Source organism: Agelaius phoeniceus, chromosome 4 (genome assembly GCF_051311805.1).
Source record: "Agelaius phoeniceus isolate bAgePho1 chromosome 4, bAgePho1.hap1, whole genome shotgun sequence".
Lineage (NCBI taxonomy): Eukaryota > Metazoa > Chordata > Aves > Passeriformes > Icteridae > Agelaius > Agelaius phoeniceus.
Genome location: NC_135268.1, coordinates 57,801,128 through 57,822,612, shown reverse-complemented (window position 1 = coordinate 57,822,612; position 21,485 = coordinate 57,801,128). Strand labels below are relative to the sequence as shown.

At 34.7% G+C, this 21,485-nt stretch overlaps 1 protein-coding gene across 10 annotated transcripts in view; it reads left to right on the top strand.

Annotated features, from left to right (window-relative positions):
* The window catches only part of SLIT2 (slit guidance ligand 2), a 260,841-nt gene that overhangs the window by 148,344 nt on the left and 91,012 nt on the right, over window positions 1–21,485 (top strand). For all 10 annotated transcript variants that reach the window (XM_054633202.2, XM_077177664.1, XM_077177662.1 and 7 more), the window contains exons 5-9: window positions 2,828–2,899; window positions 11,620–11,691; window positions 15,616–15,687; window positions 18,409–18,572; window positions 20,916–21,054. In XM_054633202.2, the coding sequence (XP_054489177.2) occupies window positions 2,828–2,899; window positions 11,620–11,691; window positions 15,616–15,687; window positions 18,409–18,572; window positions 20,916–21,054 (519 nt within the window). The remainder of the gene's footprint in view (window positions 1–2,827; window positions 2,900–11,619; window positions 11,692–15,615; window positions 15,688–18,408; window positions 18,573–20,915; window positions 21,055–21,485) is intronic.

The following is a 21,485-nucleotide window of genomic DNA, read 5'->3' as shown; positions in this document are numbered from 1 at the left end:
TTTTTTTGTATATTGGCTTAAATATTCTTAGATATTCTTAGATATTCTTTCATTTTAGGGGGATTGATTGCCATCATAGAGCCTCTATTCAAAGACTGCCTGTTTTTGAAATGGAAGATGATGTCTGCATAGTTATAAGTGCAGCAATACAATGACCATCAGGCTGAAAAGGAGTTTTGCACCTTTCTTCACTACAGAATATAAGTTGCAAAGTCAAATCAATGTAATGTAATGGCATGCAAAATTGGCTGGTTTTATCTACAAAATAGATTTTTGCCCCATTTCCTATGAAAGTCACAATGCACCTTGTGCTGCTTGTGGCCTTCATTTTTGAGCAGTCTAAGAATTACGGTGGAATGAGTTCAAAGATCAATAAAAAAGACCACATGCAGCTTCTGAGTTGTGAAATGTAGGTGTAATTTATGCAAGAAGAAAAAGTTGAATATTTGTTTAAGCCCTTCAAGGTTTTTATGAGGAAGTTTTTTACACTGAGTAGATAAGAACTTGAAGCAATCAATAAATAATTACTAAAATTTTTCCTGCTATAAGGAAAATACTATTCTTTATGAGAAGTAGAATTTAGCAGTGTGGAAATGAACTTACACTTTTGTTACAGAAACAGTTCCAAGTTTCCCAAACCAGCTGATGCATTGCAAAAAAATTACTTTTGGAAAACAACATTTGCCAATCTTACCTAGCTCTCCACATTTTAATGTATGCTTTAAACAATGCCTTGTTCAGCAAGGCTGGGAACCTTTTCAGTCAAGTAGTTTACATTTGAAATTAGCTAAAATTACCAGGGAACACTATACTTTAGTCTGCTTGAGCTTGTGCTACAGGGAAATGGTGTTGACTCTGCCGACCCAGCAGTAAATCTAGCCTGCAATTAGTTTGTCTCGTGTCTTTTGCATTTGCATACACACAGACATACCTGTGCACAATGCCTCTGTGTATTGGCTATTGAGGGACCTGGCACAGTGACTGTCACTTGTAAGTCCTTGTGTTTGTGCCAAAATTTCCCACGGAAACAAAGATTTTGAGCATTGATATTTTCTGTGGGATTTTTAAAAATAATTTACATTTGGCCTCAATATTACTCATCTTTCACTTTTTCAATTATATAAAATGGTGAGTGATGATACTCTATCAAATGCCATGAAAAGCTTAATGCACCATTGCCCATTATCTCCTGTAGTAAATATTTACGGGTACAGCAGTGGCTCACGTAGATATATACATATATCTGTGTTATAAACTAATCACTCATCATGATACAAATCACTACTGCTGGCTTAGCCACTTCACACACAATTTTTATACAGGTAAAATGTATTAGTCAATTAGACAGAAATGTAAATATAGATATTTGCGTTTTATGCTTATAAGAGAATTTTTTTCCAAGGAAGTAGGCTGTTAAATCATGTTACCGTAACAAATGCTGAAGGCTGCTTTTTCATTCATTGCCACTGAATTTATTGTCAGAGCAGTACAGTCATATCCCATTTCAAGATTACTTAGGTGGCTTGAAAATTAAATCACAGCTCACAAATTCTCTTTTTTCACACACGATTAATAATACTAAAATTGGCTCTAGTTTTAAGTATACTTTGCAAGATATTGCAGTGCAATTAGGTGCATGAACTATGAAAGATTTAGTAAATAGAAAGTGATTTTCCATAAATTAACAATGAATTGGATAATACAAAATTGCTGCAATGTATGTGGAATCATATTCAAAATAATTACATTGATATAAATTTTGTTAAAGTTGGGGAAAACGGGGTTTTATAAAGTCCTCAAATTGTGTTTTGCAAGTTCATAAATCTGAAAGGGATCTTCAGGAGTGATTGCTCAGAACTGGAAATATGAGCTCATGCTAGATTACATTTTAGAGAAAGAATATATCAAAAGCATGACTTCTTATGTCTAATGATTCTTGCTTCTTCACTTAATCTGAGCTATATCTCTTAATTCTGTTTTGCAATGTTTCTCTAAAAATTCTTTCTGAAAAACATCCTCTAAAGATGTCTCCAAATCTCAAGGTAGAGAAACTTTACTTCTGCTAGGATCTGGGTTGCATTTGGTGTGCTTTTGGAGTAAAGATCCTGGGTTGATTTTAGCAAAATGAAATCTAGTTAACTATAAGAGAACTGCTGTGCAAATGGACTTAAAATCCCTGTGTAGAGACAAAAATGTGTCTGTATTTCAGAAAAAATAAAGGGCTGTTTATTCATACTGATAGCAAAAAACCACTACTGAACAATAATTTTATAAGCATTTTAATAATATTTTTCTTTTGTAAAAGATAATAATTTGAGATGACATGATACAGTTGATCGTACAGGGATTTTGGGAAGGAATATTAGATGTCTGCTGCAGAATGTATTTTAATTCCTTCTTTTAAAATAGATGATGCTTGACACTGAAACAAAAGTCAGAAACATATTGATCTCAGATACTACACAGCTTCATTGTTGCTTCTCAGTAGCTCACTGTTCTATTTGCTGAATTTCAGTCTTCCTTACATAAAGCTGAATATACTATCAAACATGGATTTGGAATGGTTGAAAAGTGAAAACACTTCCACTGGTTTTTTTAATTTTTTTTTTGGCATATATGTTGTTATTTTCTAAAGGAACTGCCTAGTGTGACAGAGATAAACAATTTTGACTCTTATTGCTACTTCTTTTCTTCAGTTACAAATCAATTAATGTAATAAAATAAGCTTCATTGGAAATATTGACTGAACCATAATAGCTGAATTTTTTTTTGTTATACATGAAACTAAATATATATAGCACTTTTACATTTATATTTTTTTTCTTAGTGATCTTAGTGAAAATCAGATTCAAGCAATACCAAGGAAGGCATTCCGAGGAGTGGTAGACATAAAAAATCTGTAAGTATTTTCTTCCTTCCATATATTCTGATGATAATGCTTTGTAGATACAATGCTCTTTTTTTTTTTTTTTAATCAGATATCTTTTTTCTAAGAACTGTTATAGCTGCTTAAGGAATATCTGCATAACACTGATATCATTTGTTTGTGCAAAATACTTTAATGGATCTTAAACATCCTCAAATTGCCTTATGGAAATGTAAAAAATTGAAATAAGTTGAAGACAATATGTCATTATAACTATTAGTCTATAAAACTGAGTTAAATATTTGAATGTCAGGCAATTTGAAATATTTTATGGTTTCATGTGGAAAAATCATTTTGCCTTGGTTTTAAAAGTTTGTCTTTTGTTTGCTTGCATAAAGAAAGACAAGTCATGCTATTATCTAGTTTTGCTAGCATATGTTTTTATACTTGTGTGACTATTTTACTTGCTCAGTTTTCTTCTGTTGTCTTTTCTGAAAGAAAGATACTTTCCTGGAGATAGTGACTTTGAAGTTCATGGACAGGTTTTGAATTCTTATGGTTTCTAAATGTGGAAATATGTGAGTTTCAAGACAAAGCAAAGCAGTAACTTTTTTACTTTCTGTTCAGAGTAGTAAGGCAGTTTAGTGGGTTGGAGAAACCAAACAACCTGAAGACTGTGATGAACTTCTGTAGTAGGAAACAATAGGTTATGCACTCAAAAGCTTCAACCCCTGCTGTAAGCCAGGGACTCATCACTTACAAACAGCCAGCAAAGACAGAGGACATACAATAATAGGTTTCAGAAAGACTATGGAGCTTCCAGAGTGATGCAGCTGTGAAAAAATATGATTGCTATATAATGTGGCATCAATAAATATAGGGAAATATTAGGTTATAGGAGGCTTTCATGTTATTCCTGCTGAAAAAAATTTATTAATTGAAGTTGCCATTGCTAAAATAGAAAGACAAACATTGCTTTGAAAACAGGAGTGCTCTATGATTGATGTATCCTCAGTAGCAGAGGATGGGCTAGGAAGCCCTTCACTTTTCTGTCTGCCTGTGATGGAATCCATTCTGCTGCCTGCAGCACTGCACACAAATTGGTGAGGAAAATGTCTTTTTGAAGATTTAGCAGAATGCCCAAGAATGTGGCCTACTACAGTTCTTCCCTGAAATGAAATTCTATCATACCTCAGTGGAAAAAATCATTACGTTCAACTCTATTGTGTTCAAAAACATGCAAATGCTTGTGATCCTCCGGGTAGCTTTGTTACTCTATTTAATTGACAGTTTATGAGTTTTTATTCAGAACTAGTCCCACCGCTGTGCATGGTCAAAAAGAGATCTGGCTACAAGAAGCCTGCATTTTTCTGCAAATCAGGCTGTTGTGCTTTTCCAGAATCTTTGGTGAGGAGAGACAAACCCCAGCCTTCCATTTAGCCTTGGTCTTTACTTAGAGAAGAAAGGTATAGCAAGAATTTTACAAGTTGTATTTCATTGTTTAAGAAAATTAGGGCGACAACTGATAAGTGACAGGTATAGAAGGCATCACTGTTCAAACAGGAATTCATCTGTCAGGAGGTTGTAGCCAGGTGTGTGTCAGTCTCTTTCCCAAGTAAGAAGAAATGCCCTAGAGTAGCACCAGTGGAAGTTTAGATTGGATATGAGGAATAAGTCTCCACCAATAATTATTTTATGCTTTGAAATAGGTGGCTGAGGGAAGAGATTGAGTCATCATAAACTGGAGGTATTCAAAAACATGTAGATGTGGCACTAAGAGGCAGGATTGAGCAATGGACTTGGCAGTGTCAGGTTTACAGTTGAACTCCATGATCTTAGAGGTCTTTTCCAACCTAAATGATTCTATGAGTCTATGAAGGTGATTAACCTAAGGTCCGGGAACCAAATACTTGTATATCCTTAATAAGAATTGTCCTAAGTAGAATTCCATATTTGTTCTAGTTTTGGACGTTTCTTCTAGAAATAACCTAGTAGCTTAGCATAATGTTAAAGATGTATCTCTTCCAAACTCATCTACGAGATAGGTAAAGGTGCAAAGAGAAAAGAAACCTCTATTAGAGCATATTTATATATATATATATATATATACGAAAACGTGTAACAACAGTAATTACATCAGTTTCAATTTAAATTACTGAACCTTTTCTTTAAACATGGAATGATTGACAACCATCCAGAACAGTAGCTCTATTAAGTTATTTTAGTAGTGGTTAACCGATTTCACAGAATTTGACCTGATAAAATATTTTATGTTCCTGAATGGAGACTCACCATTCTCTCATTTTCACCAAATACCTTCCTTCTGAATCTGGAATTGGAATATTTTGGAAAAATTATGGTAAAAATAGTATTTTGGAAAACTTATTGAAAATCTTATTGTATACTTCTTAGTCTTTGCAGAGCAAAAGGAATGAGATGTTAGCTCAGATAACCTGAAGGAAGCTGCTTCCTGTAAGTTTGATAATACCACTATAACCTCCTGCAACATGTTAGCTCTAGAGTCCTCTTGATGTTTCTCAGAAGAAGCTGTCTAGTTTCCATAAAATGCATCCATGGTGCTTTCTTTCTGGACATCTTAATGCTCATCTTAATGTAGATTCTGTAGAAGATAAAAAGCAAAATGGGCACGACATTATGAGAATTGACAACGTGGGCAACCTGCCACACCCTTGTAGCAAAAAGAGTAACAAACTCTGAGAAACATTCAGGCTTCAGAAATGTAATTTACATCTAATTACCCAGTTTCCAATTTGTTATGCCTTTCGTCTTAGAAGTGAGAAGAGTTTGGCTCTGTCTGTACTCTCACGTGAGGCAACTGTAGGCAGCAATAAGATCCCCCCTTTCCCCTCTCTCTAACAGCCAAACAAATGCATTTCTTGCAGACCATCCCCAAATGTTATCTGCTTCAACCCAATTCTTGTGGCCCTGTTTGACTCCATCTTCTGCTGGAGAGGCCAACACTAGGTGCCATCTCACAAACTCAGAAGTCATCTCAAAAATGCCAGTGTCCCTGGCTTCACTCTCACCAATGCAGCCCAGTTGTTTGTAAAGTATTAAGTTATTCAGTAAAAGTGACAAAAATTGGGGGAAGCTTGTGTTGTAGTAGCTCCAGACTAGAAATCCAGTATCCATTATTTTGGCAGTTCAAATGTAGAAAAACATAATATCTACAGTGTGTCAAAGTCTCAATTTTTCTATTCAAGGAAGTATTCTTGAATGACTTAAAGAGTAATACACTCCATACACTATAGCTATTGATCTGAGACTTGAGAGCAATTAGGGTGAAATTCTGAAAATACAATTCCTAAAGTTACCCCTAACTTGCAAATTTTTCAGGGAGAAGAGTATTCACCAAGATATTAGATCCTTCAGAGAAGACAGTGGCATCTACTTTTTACAAAATAAACAGAAATTATCATATAAATGGGAAACTAAACACAGATTTTTTAATAGACGTGTTAATGAATGTTTCATAACCCTCACTGGTGATATAGTACTCAAACTGGATGAGAAAGATTCTTTAAATTTTCTCAACCTCAGGAATTTTGTTTGTATTTAAGATGGTAAGAAAATGCTTTAGGTGCCCAGATTGCAAGCTTAAATGGGGTTGTTTTTGAAGCTGGTTGAATTAGGAAGAAAAATAACTGAGTTACTAACATATTTAAGGCACCACTGAAAGAACAATATTGCTATGCTCTCCTTTTGAGTAGATTTTTGCCTTATGACTTTTCCATTTCAAGTGTGTAAAATTTTATAAGATTCCAATTTTCTCTTTCTCTGTATAATCGATGCCTGGCAGAGGATGGAAAGGAATACACCAATATCATGGTGGAATTGTGATGCTAAATATGTGCAATCTAAAATGTTACCAAAAATAGTAGGGCACATTATCATCATATCTCATACAAGGACCTTGTGCCCTGTTTTTCTTGTCATGCTCTTGGCCTTCATTTCTCTTTTTTGTGTTCATTTGCGTCCATTTCTTTCCAGCAAATGGAGGAGACTGTAGCTGTCATGGCAGGGATAAAGGCTGCAGAGCAATGTTAAACACATTAAATTGCCTGGGAAAGTGAAGAATTAGTGAAGAGGGAGGCAGTTACCAGCATCCAATCTAAGTCCTTCTCATTTTACTAAGCTTTGTCCAAAAATTTGATTGATATTACTTGTTGTTGCCCTTATGCCTCTTTTATGCTGATTGTGAAACATTTAAAGCTGCCACTAGAGACATAAATGAATTTTGTATTAATTATTTTTGGGAATGATTGGACTTTTTTAAATTCCAATTATTAGTAGTTGAAAAAGAGATTCCTGCTGATGTTCTCATTACTTATTTCTTCTCAGATCACTCATAATATTCTACTGCAACTGGAAGTATAGTTGTCTATTCATCTGTACAAGTGCTGTTCTAAATACATTGCTTGTCTAAGATATGCTTAAATAATCTAGAATTCAATATTTCTCATGCTTGCTCTTGCAGGAAATCTCAATTGGACTGCTATTCTATTCAGCCACCTGCATTTCAAGTTTACATAAAGAAGGATTTTCACAGGGTGTAGTGAACTATATTCTGTGTATGCTTAAGATTTTTATTACGATAAAAAATAGCTCTGAAGCCATGAAGGAAAGAATAGATATACTTTTCTAGTGCCTCCTAAACCTCTTGTTGCCAAGCAGGTTGGTGACCCTGTGGCCTTTGGGGAAAAAAAAAACCAACTTGTTCTTACTGATAGTTAAAATAAATAGCATTTCAATACTATTTTTAAAGTTTTGTTTTCTTTTAAAAAGTTATTTCTTATTAATCTGATAATATCTTTGAATCATATAACATATAGATTTTTAATTTTGTATTCATGCTCCTTTTGATGACATTTTTGTTTAATTTTTACTTTTTTTTGGTATCATTTTCCTCCCGTAAGATAATTCTGAGATTAACCAAGTAGAGTGCTAGACAATTTTCAGAGGACTGAGCAACTGAACTATAAATCTTTTTGTTTCTAAAACTTCTAGTTTGTTCAGCAAGTATGCATTACTTGGATGTAAATATTGACAGTCATGGGAAACAAGCAGTTCTTCGAAGTTTGATAAAAAATAAATAAATTCTGGCATGATTTTTTTTACATAATTTTTAACTAATTCCTCTGAAATTATTGATTTGTCATGACATTGAGATTGAGAAATAAGAAATAGGAATCATAACTCAGTTCTGTTGAAAAAAGTAGCTCTTGCAAAGGACCACAAAATGTCTTCAAACTGTGAAGAGCAGGAGAGTAAAGCAGACGATAGTTTGAAATTTTCCTACTTTCAACTTTCTAGGAATGAGTAAAGGATGTTTTCTCTGTCAAGAGTCAGATGACAGATTTTTCCTGTATGAGGGTAGTAGTTTTTAAATGTATGCAGCATCTTCTGTTAGTCATTAAATGTTCTTCTTGTGGGATAACGAGGTTTATTTTAAGATATTTATTTTTCATTATCTGGTAGACAACATATGCCAGAAGGGAAGAAAATATAAGTTAGCAACATGTTTCTACAGCATAAGAGCAATAAATATAAAACATCATACAGTAAACATATTATTAGTTGAATGCTTATTATTCTTACTCGTTCTTATTGCTAAACTCACATAAACATTGGCATTTTAAGCAGCTGTAGATTAATTCAGTTAGATTATTTCGTATAGAAAATATCCAGATAATGCTGCAGACACAGGTGTAAAATCCAGTTAATTCTCTGTGATGGTGGAAGTATTTTGAATGTGCTAACTGTAGTTTAGTATTTTATGAGCTTCACAGGAATGGCACTGCTGAATCTTTGTGAATGTTGGAGGCAGAAAGGAACAGCAGCGTTACAAACGCATGGAGAGATCCCACGTAGAAAAGACCCAAAATGGAGGTGGAGCAGGCAGACAGACGATAAACTGGGGAGAGGGAAGGATGAGAATGGGCCAGAGTTGCTGGTCCATCTCTGTTCAGCTTTGGTCCTCAGAGTGTTCTAATAATTTGAGAAGAAGAACAACAGCTCTTGGGGGAAAAAAGAGCCTTCTAAGATGGAATTAGGGTTATTGGTATACTCAATAGCTTAATGGTGAGAAAGGTTTCATTATGGTACTGGAGATTTTTATGTGTGGTTTTGAGTGTCATACTAAAAATAAACAAAAGAACGTAACTTAAAATTAGATAAAAATATAATTTTTAATTTCTATGTCTATTTAAGACATAGCTTAATACATACTTGCTATTGAGAACCAGTTTTATCAAAACACACAATCACATTGCTTCAGTATATCTGTTAGAAGGACATCATAAGTTAATGTTACACTGGTTATGAAATATTGTCTAACTTTCTATTTGGGTCATATATGTAGTGTGGGTATCCTTACCCTTAACCTTTACTTTTACCATAAATTGCTATTAAAGCCAGTCACACAGTCTTCAAAGTCATGTCCCTTTCATAGCTTAAAAAATAAATACATATATATATATATCACACCAATTGTTCTTCATGGTGTGTGTCTAATCATTTTTATATCGTAGTTGTAACTGATGGAAAATAATCTAAAGCATAAAGACGGTAGCATCTTTCAAAGACAGTAATTTTTAAAACTAGGGAATATTTTTCCACTACCATCTGCAAACTTCCCTGCCTCATACTGAAACCAATTCATTAGCTCAGTGCAAGCAGAGTAACCTTTCTGGTAAGAAGATTTAAATGGAAACAACTCACCCTTCACTAAGGTAGTGATCATGGTGACTCATTAAAGGAAGTCCAAAAGTTTTCGGGATCACCACAACTGCTGCCAGTCTGGTGGAAGAAATCTGCCTTTCAGCTTGTGTAGGACAAGATTTGCTCAAGTGCTTTCTCGGCTTTAAAAGATTTTCCTTTGTGTATAATGGGGATGATTTAGAAGAAGCTGTGTCAGCACTGATTTATACATTGACAGCTAAGGATAATAAGATATGGGCAAACATACAGCTCACCCTTTTACAGATTAACCTGCAGACTGCATTAGGCAAATTTGATGGCATTAAAAGATTTTTCCAATTTGTCTGGAAACAATTTCTCTTTTGTATTGTGTCAAGGGTAACATTTCATGCCATTGGAGTAATTTAAATAGCTTTGATAAATTGTTTGAGAGGTTATACTGTGTATATATTTTACCATTTTAAAATAAAAAGGCTATTAGCTTAATTGTTAAATGAAATTCATTACTAAAAATTGAAGAAGCCTTAGAAAGTAGACCTAAGTATTCCAACACTGCAGCACTGGTGTTGTAACATTGCACCAAAATGATTAAAGATCATATTCAGCAACTGATAGTTTGCATTTAGCTTTCAATACACAGAAACGCTGTTACAATTATGACAATTGGCATTTTCAGAAACACAGACACTGTTACAATTATGACAATATTTTATTCCCTTGTAGTAGTAATTCAGATGAAACTAGAATAACTTTATAGAAGTTGGTACATTACATTCAGCAGTGCTTCTGATGTTTTATTAATAAAGTAAAATGTTGTCATAGATTCAGAAAAATCACAGAAAATGCTGTAGTAGAAGTGTCATTAGCCCTGCTAGCTAATATATAATTGAAGATAGAAGGGCAGAGTTCATTTGTATTTTGTTCATTTTCTTAGTATTGTTCACACACATTTACTCATATATATTATTTGACACTGACAAGCTACCAGCTTGGAGAAGTTTTTAAAGTGAGGTTTTTTATCATCTTGCTTTGCAAGTCATGCCCTGAAATGCATAAGACACTTCAGTATTTATAGGAAAAGTTTTTATGAGTAGAGAAAGTGTGATTTTATGTCTGCATGGTTGTTAATTTAAGCAGACATTTTTAATTGGGCTATATGTGCTGTATCAATGTTTTGAATTGAAAAGGTAATAATCATCTTCAGAGAAACGAATCTAAATTTTTCATAACTTCATACTTAAGGATTAATAATGTATGGGATGGATTGCTGAGTTTTATGTCTAGGATTCGAGTGCTCCATTACAACATGCTATCTGCATATAATTGCAGACAGCACAAAGTCTGTAGAAAACCAGATACTGAAGGTTACAGCAGAAACACTACTTTCATTTGAAGCAGAACTAAAGGAGATAAGTAAACAGGTCTGTAAATGCCTCGGACACTGTTATTTCCACATGTAGACATATTCCAGGAGGTAATTACTGTAAATCCCCCGCAAACCCGGGGGTAACACCTCCCACCTGCTCCAGGCATGCACACACATGCAGGGAGACCCCTAAAACTGGTGTGTGTCCCTGGTCCCTGCTGCGGCGGGTGGAATTAACATGCAGCTGGGCTGCTCTGATAAATGGATTCTGTTAGGTCACCGAGGGGATGCGTGTGACATTAAGTGATTTACCGTCCTTTACCTTAATGAAATTGTTTCAGCGAGATGACGCTGAGAGCTTTTAATGGATAGCTTTTCTTGATGTAATGAAATTGCATTCCTTTGGCATTTAATATAAGGTGCAGTTATTATTTACTGGAGCTTTCCCAGTGCTGCTGTTCTGCGCAGCCAGTTGAGAACAAAAAGGGATTTCAGTGGCAGAGTGCAGGCCAGCGCCGTGCGTGCGGCAGCCCGAGCGGTGGCAGCGATGGCCAGAGCCTTTCCGCTCACGTGGCCGGCCTCTGCCACCCCTTCGGGAGGCTTCCCTTTCACCTCGCCTTGCCAGCATGCCTCTCCCTTACAAATGCCTTCCTAATCTGTTTAACAGGCAACTGGATTACAACCAGATCAGCTGCATTGAAGATGGGGCGTTCAGGGCTCTGCGTGACCTGGAAGTGCTGTAAGTATTCCTTGTATCTCTTACTCGTAGTGAGAGCTCAGTATCTGGGGAGTGCTAATGTAGCAGCTTATCTGCAAGCTGCAGCCTGGTGTCAGGATGCTCTAGTGAAAAGATGTCTTAAAAGAATCCACTGTGATGTGCTATAAAATGGTAAGAAGATATGGAGAGGCATGGATACTCTTTTACTCTCCAAGACAGCCATTAAACATAATAATAATAAAAAAGCCATTGACAGAAACTGTAAGAAAAGAATATATTTCATTTTAAAAAGGGGAAGGGCAGCAGTATTAATGAACCCAATTAATTTTGTACATTATCCATTACTGTTGATGTACTGAACATTTCAGAATTGTGTTTGTTGTATACTCATCATCAATTTGATCTTTTGATCACTGAGGCTCAGTGTAAGGAACAATATGCTATATCTCTTTGACAATCTGGAATTTTTCAAAGAGGCACTTTATAGCAAATATTACTGCTATATGTTAAGATGTTTAGCATGTCCATGTCAATAGCTTTTTTTTAAAACATTTTAAGTTTTATGTGTGTAAATACATTTGTATGTCAAAGAAAAGATCTTTTTTTGTGTCACAGAAGATTATTTTTGTAACACTTCTTTGCATACTTTTTTTTTCACTTTCTTCAAGTAGCTATCAGTGAGGTTAAAGGTAACAAAATTATCATCTGAGAATAGTTACTGTAATGAGCAAAGTGCCTTAGTTCTCAAAGAATCTGAGGCACAGGACACATTCCTGAAATATTTGCTCTGTCAGTCAAAGTGACACATTTTATTTGGATTTTCTTCATTAAGAAAAAGGAAAGAATTTGTGTATCACTGAGTTACTTCATGTTAATTTGAATCATACGTGCTAAATCACAACTTGAGGATGGTGAGGAAATGGGTTTTGTTGTGTTTGGGTAATTTGGGGGTTTTTTTAAATATTCTGAAGAACAGAAGCTTCTCTGGCAATAGTGTCTGCATGTCTAAGAAACCAAAGAGTATGTGAGGAGCTGGTGGTAAAAGTTTTTTATTATTAAACAGTAGTTGGTTTTACTTATGGGTGAATGAAACTGGCAGCCAAATTTGATTTTTTTTTTTTTTTTTGCAGTCATAGAATAACAAGCCCATTGTTAACTCTGGTATAAAGCCATGTAAAATATAGTGTAGGTTCAATACTACATCTAATTGTTAAGTTGGTGAATTGTTGTCTGTCAGTAAATGTGATGTTCTTGGATATTTTTATGTTTGTAACTCTTATATGTGACAGAATATTTTTTCCAATGATGCTCAATCTGCTTGCTATGGTTTGGTATCATTTTTTTGTTTTTTTTTTTTTCTTAATATGAGCCTTTCTTTACAAGTGCAAGGGTTAAATGTTTATTAAAAAATAAATAAATACAGTGTTTTGTGCATTTTTTAATGCTTGCAATTTTAGTGTTCTTGAAAGGTCATTCTTGCAGTTGAGGTCAGGGGTGCAATTTTTACACTGATTTCAGTGAGTAGAAAAAGAGGAAAGAAACTTCTAAAATAACAGTCTGCTGAAAACTAGGTAGTTGCAATTTTTGTGAATGAACATACATTATCTATTAGCATTGTTCAAATACACGACTGTTTGCTGTCTTGAATTATGTTATGTGCTAAAAATTTTGTAAAGATTTATGGCATTTTAAGAAATTGAGATAGATATTTCAAACACTACTGAAGGTTTTGTATCTAATTAAGGTTCCTTTACATATGGCTTAAAGAATGAAAACTGTGTAGATCAGACCATACTGTATATTCACTGAGTAGCAAATAAGACTATTCATACTGTTTTCATTTGGAGTCAGTTGCTCTAACTGAGCAGAGAAAGTGGATATTACTTCAAACTTCAAGTTTGAGGTAAAGCTTTGAAATAGATTGCAATCCTGTTCAGTAGCAGTTTGAAATGATTACCAAAGTAGCAAATCTTATAATTTGGTTAAATAATTGTATAATTTTAGAGGCTGTTAGTGTTAAAGATACAAAATAGCCTGAATATTCCTCTCCATTAATTTCTGTGTTAGTTTTCCTTTGTCTTTGGTTTTTTTTTTTTTTTTTTTAAGGGTAATCTGCTATATTTGGGAAAAAGACTATGGGGAAAATATAACACTGACATGTTAAAAAAAATGGAAAGTGTCTACAAAATGGAAACAAGTCAGTCATCACAGTCTTTGCTATAGGATATAACATTTAAGTAAAAGTATTGAGCCAACTTTTTAAAATTACATTTCTATTATGAAATTAAGCATTTTTATCATTACAGAGGAATAGCTGTAACAATAATTTAATTCCATATGTATCCCTTACATCTATTCCTATATTTAGTTTTCTTTACTCTGAAAAAATTAATAGCTTATATATATACAAAGTAGCAAGGCAAACATCAAACAGCCAGAATTGGAAATTAAAACATTTGTAGATTTGCCTTCTCTTAACAGCTATGGAAATACTGGCTGATTTCCCTTCATTGAAAATATATTATTTTTAAATCTTGTAAGAAGTTATGCAGGAAGTACTGTGGGAGCCATCATTTACCATGTGGACATTGTAAAAAAAACTCTGCCACAATTTACTGACATTTATCCATTAAGACACCTTTTATGGATGTACCCAGTACATTGGCCATTTTTATTTTTGTTATTGGGGCACAATTTTGTTTTGAAAAGGGGCATAATTCCTCTTTGGAAGGAAGAGGAATTTACTTGTTTGGGTTTTTTTTTGGTTTTTTTTTTTTTCTATTATTCTTCTTTCTGCTTATGTATGCCTAGAGAACACACAGGGGAGATCCCTTATGCACAGCAAAAGAAAGATTTAGTACATGGAATGAGTAAGAACACAAAGGTAAAATGCTGCACATTGCACCAGTAATTAATTGCTTGGTTAATGTGGAGATAAATAGCCTGATCCTGGTCAGGGTACTGTGATTTTACCTTGCTGTGTTTCAAGATCAGACTGTACAAATAATTTGTTCAAAATAGGAGCAAGTTACAGTTTTTGGTTAAAAAAAAAAGGAAAAACGAAAATACTTTTTCATAAGGGAGAAAAGCTTTTTTTCAGTGAGAGTTATTATTTATTACTGCTCTAATTACATAGAACTCATTATCCATTCTGCTTACATGAGTAATCTCTAAGTCAAATCTGTAAATTCTATTGCTTGCTTCCTTTTTTTGGAGTAAAGCTTGTTTGCATTCTATTTGCAGCCTAAAGACAATATTTAACTGCAAGTTAATTCATAAAGTTTCTGAATCTTTACAAACTACGTGTAATGAGTATAACAAACTCTGTAGCCAAGAATTGGCTTAGATTTGTTCCTGGTTCCTATCTCAATTTCCCAACACTTTGTCTAAAATATAAATTGCTAGTTTGCTTAAGTGTTACATTTCCTGACACCTATCATATTGGAATCTCCCCTATTGTTCATGCAGCTCTGGATCATCTATAGTAACTCATTCCCTATAAAAGCCAAGCACAGCCCAGAGTTAATATTTTCTAAAATTCTTGGGAAAAAACCATTCAGCTCTTGTATCATCCATCAAAAAACAGACTCTCAGAAGCTGGAAAGAGAAATCAGTATCCTAGAACCAAGACATTTTCTCCAAGGACTCTCTTTTTTCCCTCACAATGTCTAGTTTGGCTTGAATGCCATAGATATTGTCAATATTGGTGGAAGTTCCTTTTGAGTGAATTCTAGGCTACTGTGACCTCTTACTTAGGATTGATAATGGTAAAACCATGGTATTTTGTTGAGAATTCAACAGGGAGGAAAAATATAACTAAAAGCAGGGAGTTTTTTCCTGATACACATTCCTAAAAACAGTACACCATGACTTTCATTAGCTGTGCCTTTTTTTAAATATGACAAAACTCTTAAGATGTTAATATGCTTCTTCTTGGCTTTGCAGCACTCTCAACAATAACAACATCACTCGACTATCCGTGGCAAGTTTCAACCATATGCCCAAACTCAGAACATTGTGAGTAGTCCCACTGAAACTGGCTGCCATTTTTATCATTTTTATTTTTAGTCCTATTAAGTTTTGTCAGAGATCTATCAATACACATTGAGGCAAAGCAAGCATAAGCTCAAATAAAAAATATTGATGTCTCATGAGATTGTCGAGTGTAAATTCTGTGTGTGTGTCTGAAGAAGCTCATTCTGAAAGGTAAACCTAACAAGTGACCCCAAAGCTGCATCTGGGGCTCAGAAGATAAAGAAGTTGTATCCTTTTAAATCAGCTTTTTTAGGATATGAAATGAATAAGTATTTAAATCAGTTTCATGGCCTCTTCCCAAATGGGATTTCCATGGTGCTGTATTCAGTGACAGAAATGCTTCACCTTCACACCAAAAAAAGACGAGGGCGGGGGGAATTCTTCTTACATGTTACAGCTATATAAAGAAGTAAATTGATGTTTTTTGAAAGTCAAAGATTTGTTTTACTATGAGCTTTTGAATGGGTCACATTTCATTTTGGAGCATTGGAGATTCTTTGATTGACTGTCAGATGTGATAAATGGGAAATCTTTATGCTTTTATTACTGTACTGCTAGCAGACCTAATTAAACTAAACTGGCTTGCCAACATTCTTTGTAACATAAAATTATAGCATCATCCGGTAGTGCTATTATAATTAAAGTTGTGTCAGCATTTACAATAAGGTCCCCATTTTTAGAGGTTATGACTTTGTCAGAGGAGTACTTCAGGCTTCTAAAACAAAGCACAGTGCAAAGATTGTCTGTGTATGCAAGTCATATGGGCTAGAATTATGTTTTGGTATTTTTATACTGACTACAAATAAATCTAGATTGTGTTGACTGGCAAAACCAGGTTTGGTCCAGAGACTCACTTTTAAACAGATTTTCCAGTGAAGTGGGAATTAAGAATGAATGGGATGTTTGTATCAGAACTCAAGAGTAGCTGTTACTGTTAAAGAATTACTTTTACAAAAAACCTGTCTAGTTTCTTTTACCCATGTTGAGTTGCACAACTGTTCTGAAATCAGTAGGGCTATTCACCCAGGTTAACATGTGGCTTGTAACTGAAGAACTTCACACAGGTGGGTAGTTCTGTTGATTTCACCACAGAATTGCAACTATTCTTGCTTGGACAAATAGAACAGTACTTAAATAGTGCTGACCATGGGCTTTTGGCCTATTATCAAACTCTACCTCAGGTAGAGTTTGATAATAGAATTTCATTCTGTTCTTTTAGGCCTGAGTCTTGAAAATGTGCAATTTGTACTTTTTTTGAACTTTCAAACATGGTTTCTGTTTTGAACCATAAAATAGAATTAATCAAATTAGTGATATTTACATTTTCTTTGGTTAGGATATTTCATTTTCTGAAAATATATTTTAGAAAAAAAATAAAATAGACACACAGAATCCTGGATTATAGCTGTGACATCCCATTTGCAGTCAGAATATGCTTGTATAATTATACTGATTTCAGTGGCATTACTTCTGATTTAGTATGGTCTTCATGCCTACAGCTGGGCACAGATTGTGGTGAATGAGTATACTGTATTGTGAGCTGTATTTGCAAAGCACCCACCCAAGAATTAGTACAGGAAAATATATTGCCTTTAAATTCTAGTCATTTATGGGGTGAAAAGGTGTTGGTTAATATTTTAGTTTATGTTGCTTACACATTTCATGTTGTTTTGCAGATTTATTTTCTAATGGATTAGTTAGACTCTTTGTCTGCATTCTGAATTTCCTGCACTTCCTTTCCAGTTATTTAGTTAGGATTGAGCACCTCAGCTAAAAAGGACCAAAATGGCATGTCCCTGTTATGGATGATTCCGAGATTTGATTTATAGCTGTGGACATCCTTTGTGATAGTTTAAGAAAATGTAAGAGCCAGAGAAGAGTAATTTACCTAATTTAGTGAATACATTTGTCTGATATTTTATCAATGGCAAAGTGCTTTTTGCCACTTGGCAAGGAGCCATGGTCTTGTGTCAGACCACACCAACAAAGAGACAACTTTCTTAATTCCATCACTTGCTTCCATTTGGTCTTTTAATTAATTTCAGGGATTGCTTAAAGTGTAGATCCCTAGCAGCCAAAAGCAGCTAATCCCATTTTCTGCTATTAAACAACTAGAGAGGAAATCAGAAAAGAGATGTGAAAGAAGGTGCTTTATATTGAGTTATTACTCTATCTTGTTCAGCAGAAAATGAGTATGACCTCCTAAAGGGATCTTTCAGGCTGTTTCTATAGAGACTAATAATGGCCAGACTTACAGATACATCTAATTGGAAACAAAATCTTTTATTAACCCTTTTTTTCTGACATTATAGTATTACCACTCTAGGGCAATGTTCTTGAGATATTTTTGTCTTACTCACTATTTATGGAGATCTGGACTAAAAAGTCCTATGTCACCTTTCAATCTTTTGTATATTTACTTCTTTCTTTTAGACAAGGAAGAGGGAACTACAGAAAAGTTAAATTATTAGGAAGCCTTCTTTTTTCTCCCAGTTAATTAGACCGCAAATTAAAAATAATTTTGCTGCTTGTATAGTTTTATTTATTAACTTGTAACTCCCAGACTTTCAATGAAAGATGCAAAAAGTTAATGAATAAAAATGAATAAATGGCCACAGTAGCTTGCTGAAGGGAGGGCGATCTGGTGGCTTTCCTGTTTGTTCTTCCTAACGGGAGGGTGTTGCCGTGTCTGGTTCCGTGCAGCCGCCTCCACTCCAACAACCTGTACTGCGACTGCCACCTGGCCTGGCTGTCGGACTGGCTGCGGCAGCGGCCGCGCGTGGGGCTCTACACGCAGTGCATGGGCCCATCCCACCTCCGCGGGCACAACGTGGCCGAGGTCCAGAAGCGCGAGTTTGTCTGCAGCGGTAAGAGAAACGGGCCGGCCTGGCCGCTCCTGCCTTCAGCCACACCTGCTGACTGACACCCCAGGGCTGCATGCTGGCTTCTGCCTAATCCCAGCCTCAATGCTTATTAAGAAAAGTCTAATTGTTTTTGTTGGTGCTTGTGGGCATGCTCGTGTCCTTGCGAATTTTGTGTAAATATTGCATTCGCATAGATTTTATGGCCTTCTAAAAGTATAATTGTGGGGGAGAGATACCGGAAATTAAATAAAGGGTGTGCTGATTGAGAACATAAACCTGTTAGTAGTAAGGATTTTTTTAAAAACCCTACAAGTATATACTTGTTGTTATTTTCAGACTTTTAAATATTACTCTGTATCCCCAAGTAACTTTTGGAATGTTATTGTTGTGCTTTAATGCATAAGGTTATTTTTATATGAAATAATGAAATGACTAACAGTTCATTACTAATCACATTTTCTCTATTCAATTTTTTTTCCTTTGTTTGTATCTTCTAGATGAGGAAGAAGGCAAGTTTATCTTTCTTATTTAAATATTTTTACACTCAGATTGAAAATTTTCTGTAAATTTTGTCTACTGTTTCAAGTTTTGCCAAGAACATTAAAAACCAGCCGCAATATTGCTGCCTTTTCAGTGGTTCAGCATGGTTTCTCCTACTGGTTGATTTTCTGCAAACCCCCAGAAGTCTATTGCCAAATATGCCAAAATTTTCACAGATCTATGTTTCTAAAAGAGTTTTATGGAGGGCACAATGTTCTGTCCTTATTAAATAGCCTCTGACATCGAAGTGTAAGGCACTGCCATCTTCGCACGGCAAATGCTAACAGTATTCTTGTCACTAATTCTGCCTTTATGTGCATTTAAAAAGGTTTCTAACAAGATAATTTCATATATCTTACATGTAAATGTTATGGCTGCAGAGCCTGGATGTCAAGAACAGTTTTATAACTTGATCATTATAGTGCTGATTATTAGCAAGGAGAATAACCATGTTTTCTCTCTGAATCACTGTATTTTTTTCAGTAAAGGTAGGTTAAACATTTCTTTCCTGGTAGTATAAAAAGAATAGTGTGTGTTATTAGATTTGATTATTGTTTGTACTTTTGTAATGCAAACATAAATCTGAAGTCAAATTATTATATTGTAAAATTCTGTCCCAGAGAAGCATAGAATGCTTGGCTTGGAAGAGCCCTTAAAGATCATCTTCCAATTCCCCTGCCATGGTTAGGGACACCTTCCACCAGACTAGACTGCTCAAAGACCTATCCAACCTGGCCTCAATTTTCAGCAATTTAGGACTTGGACACTTGTTATATGAAGTTTTAAGTGGGAACAGCACTGGCTGCGACTTACATTATCAGTGTACCCTTCTTATATTAATATATGACACTAAATATTGTGAGATAGATCTTAAGTTAAATTGTGGTTTCATAGTCAAAAAGTTGTTTTGTTTTTTTTTCCTTGAGAATATTAAAACAGTCTCTAGCATTTTATAAATTAATGGAGAAAAAAAGAAAAGGGTGTAATGCCTTTCTCATCCCTTTATGTCTTTCTGTATCATTATGAAACAACTGTTCTGTATTATTTAATTGATAGAGGAATGAGTGCATTAATGTATTATAAAATGTGCAGTCTATCTATTTGCAGGGAAATATAATAAGGTTTTTAATTTCTAAAGCATACCTAAATATGAAATGACTGAGTTTAAATGCAATTAAAACTTTTTACTTTAACATACAACACTAAGAAATCAGTATACTAGCCACCTGAGTTAGTAAGACTGGCAGATTGTGGGAGGAAGTCTGCTGAGCTAAAACAGAGTAAGAGATATGAAGTCAAAAATTTTATGTATTTTTGTGTGAGTGAATGCAAATGTCATTAAATGAGTGAAAACTTCAAAATTGTCTATAAGCAATACATAACTGAAGGACCATATTCAAATAAATATTTGCAGAACAGAACAAAACTGGCAGGTCACTTTCAGTGCTCATAGCAAAGTTTGTGCATTTCTCTTGACATGCATTTTTTTAATACTATACAACATGCTGAAAACTAAATAAATCAGTAATTAGTTTTCAATAGCATACAACAAATATATCTGAAAAATGGATTACAGTCTTCTTAAACAAGATGATTTTGAATGGCTGTTACTAAAAAAGTTGAAAAATTATGTAGTGCTGTCACAATAGTTGAGCATTTGTCTTTCACCTCTCTGGGTTTTATCAACATGTTAGTATTAAATGTGTGTTCAAATAAATGCAGTTTGAAAGTACTGGTAGGCTACAATGTTTATTTTAGAAATTCTGCCTTAAATTTTTCAAGTGTAAAATGTGCTTTCGTTTACAGGTCACCAGTCCTTTATGGCTCCATCCTGCAGTGTCTTGCACTGCCCTACTGCATGCACCTGTAGCAACAACATCGTGGACTGTCGTGGGAAAGGCCTCACTGAGATCCCAACAAACCTTCCAGAAACCATCACTGAAATGTGTGTAATCTGACTTCTTTTCTATTAACTTACAGAAAACATGGTTTTCCTATGTGAATAACATGTTTTTGTTATTTGTATATATTAATGCATTATATATGGTAGGAATTTTGATATATACCTTCAGCCTCAGATATAAAAATGAATATGCAGTTGTATGAAAGCATTTAAGACCTTTATGCTTATCTTGTGAGATATTTTTGTATGTCCTACTCATATTTCATGAGTAAACTGCATTCTCAATTGGTTTAAAAAGAGTGTGGGAATCCTTGCTCGTCTACAGGTGAATGGCTTTTCACTGCAGACTCTAAAGCATGTTGCCTTCAGGGTTGCTTTCTGTGCTGGTTTTGGCTGAGATATAATCAGTTTTATTCATAGTAGCTGGTACAAGGCCATGTTTAGCATTTGAAAATAGTGTTGATAAAACAGAT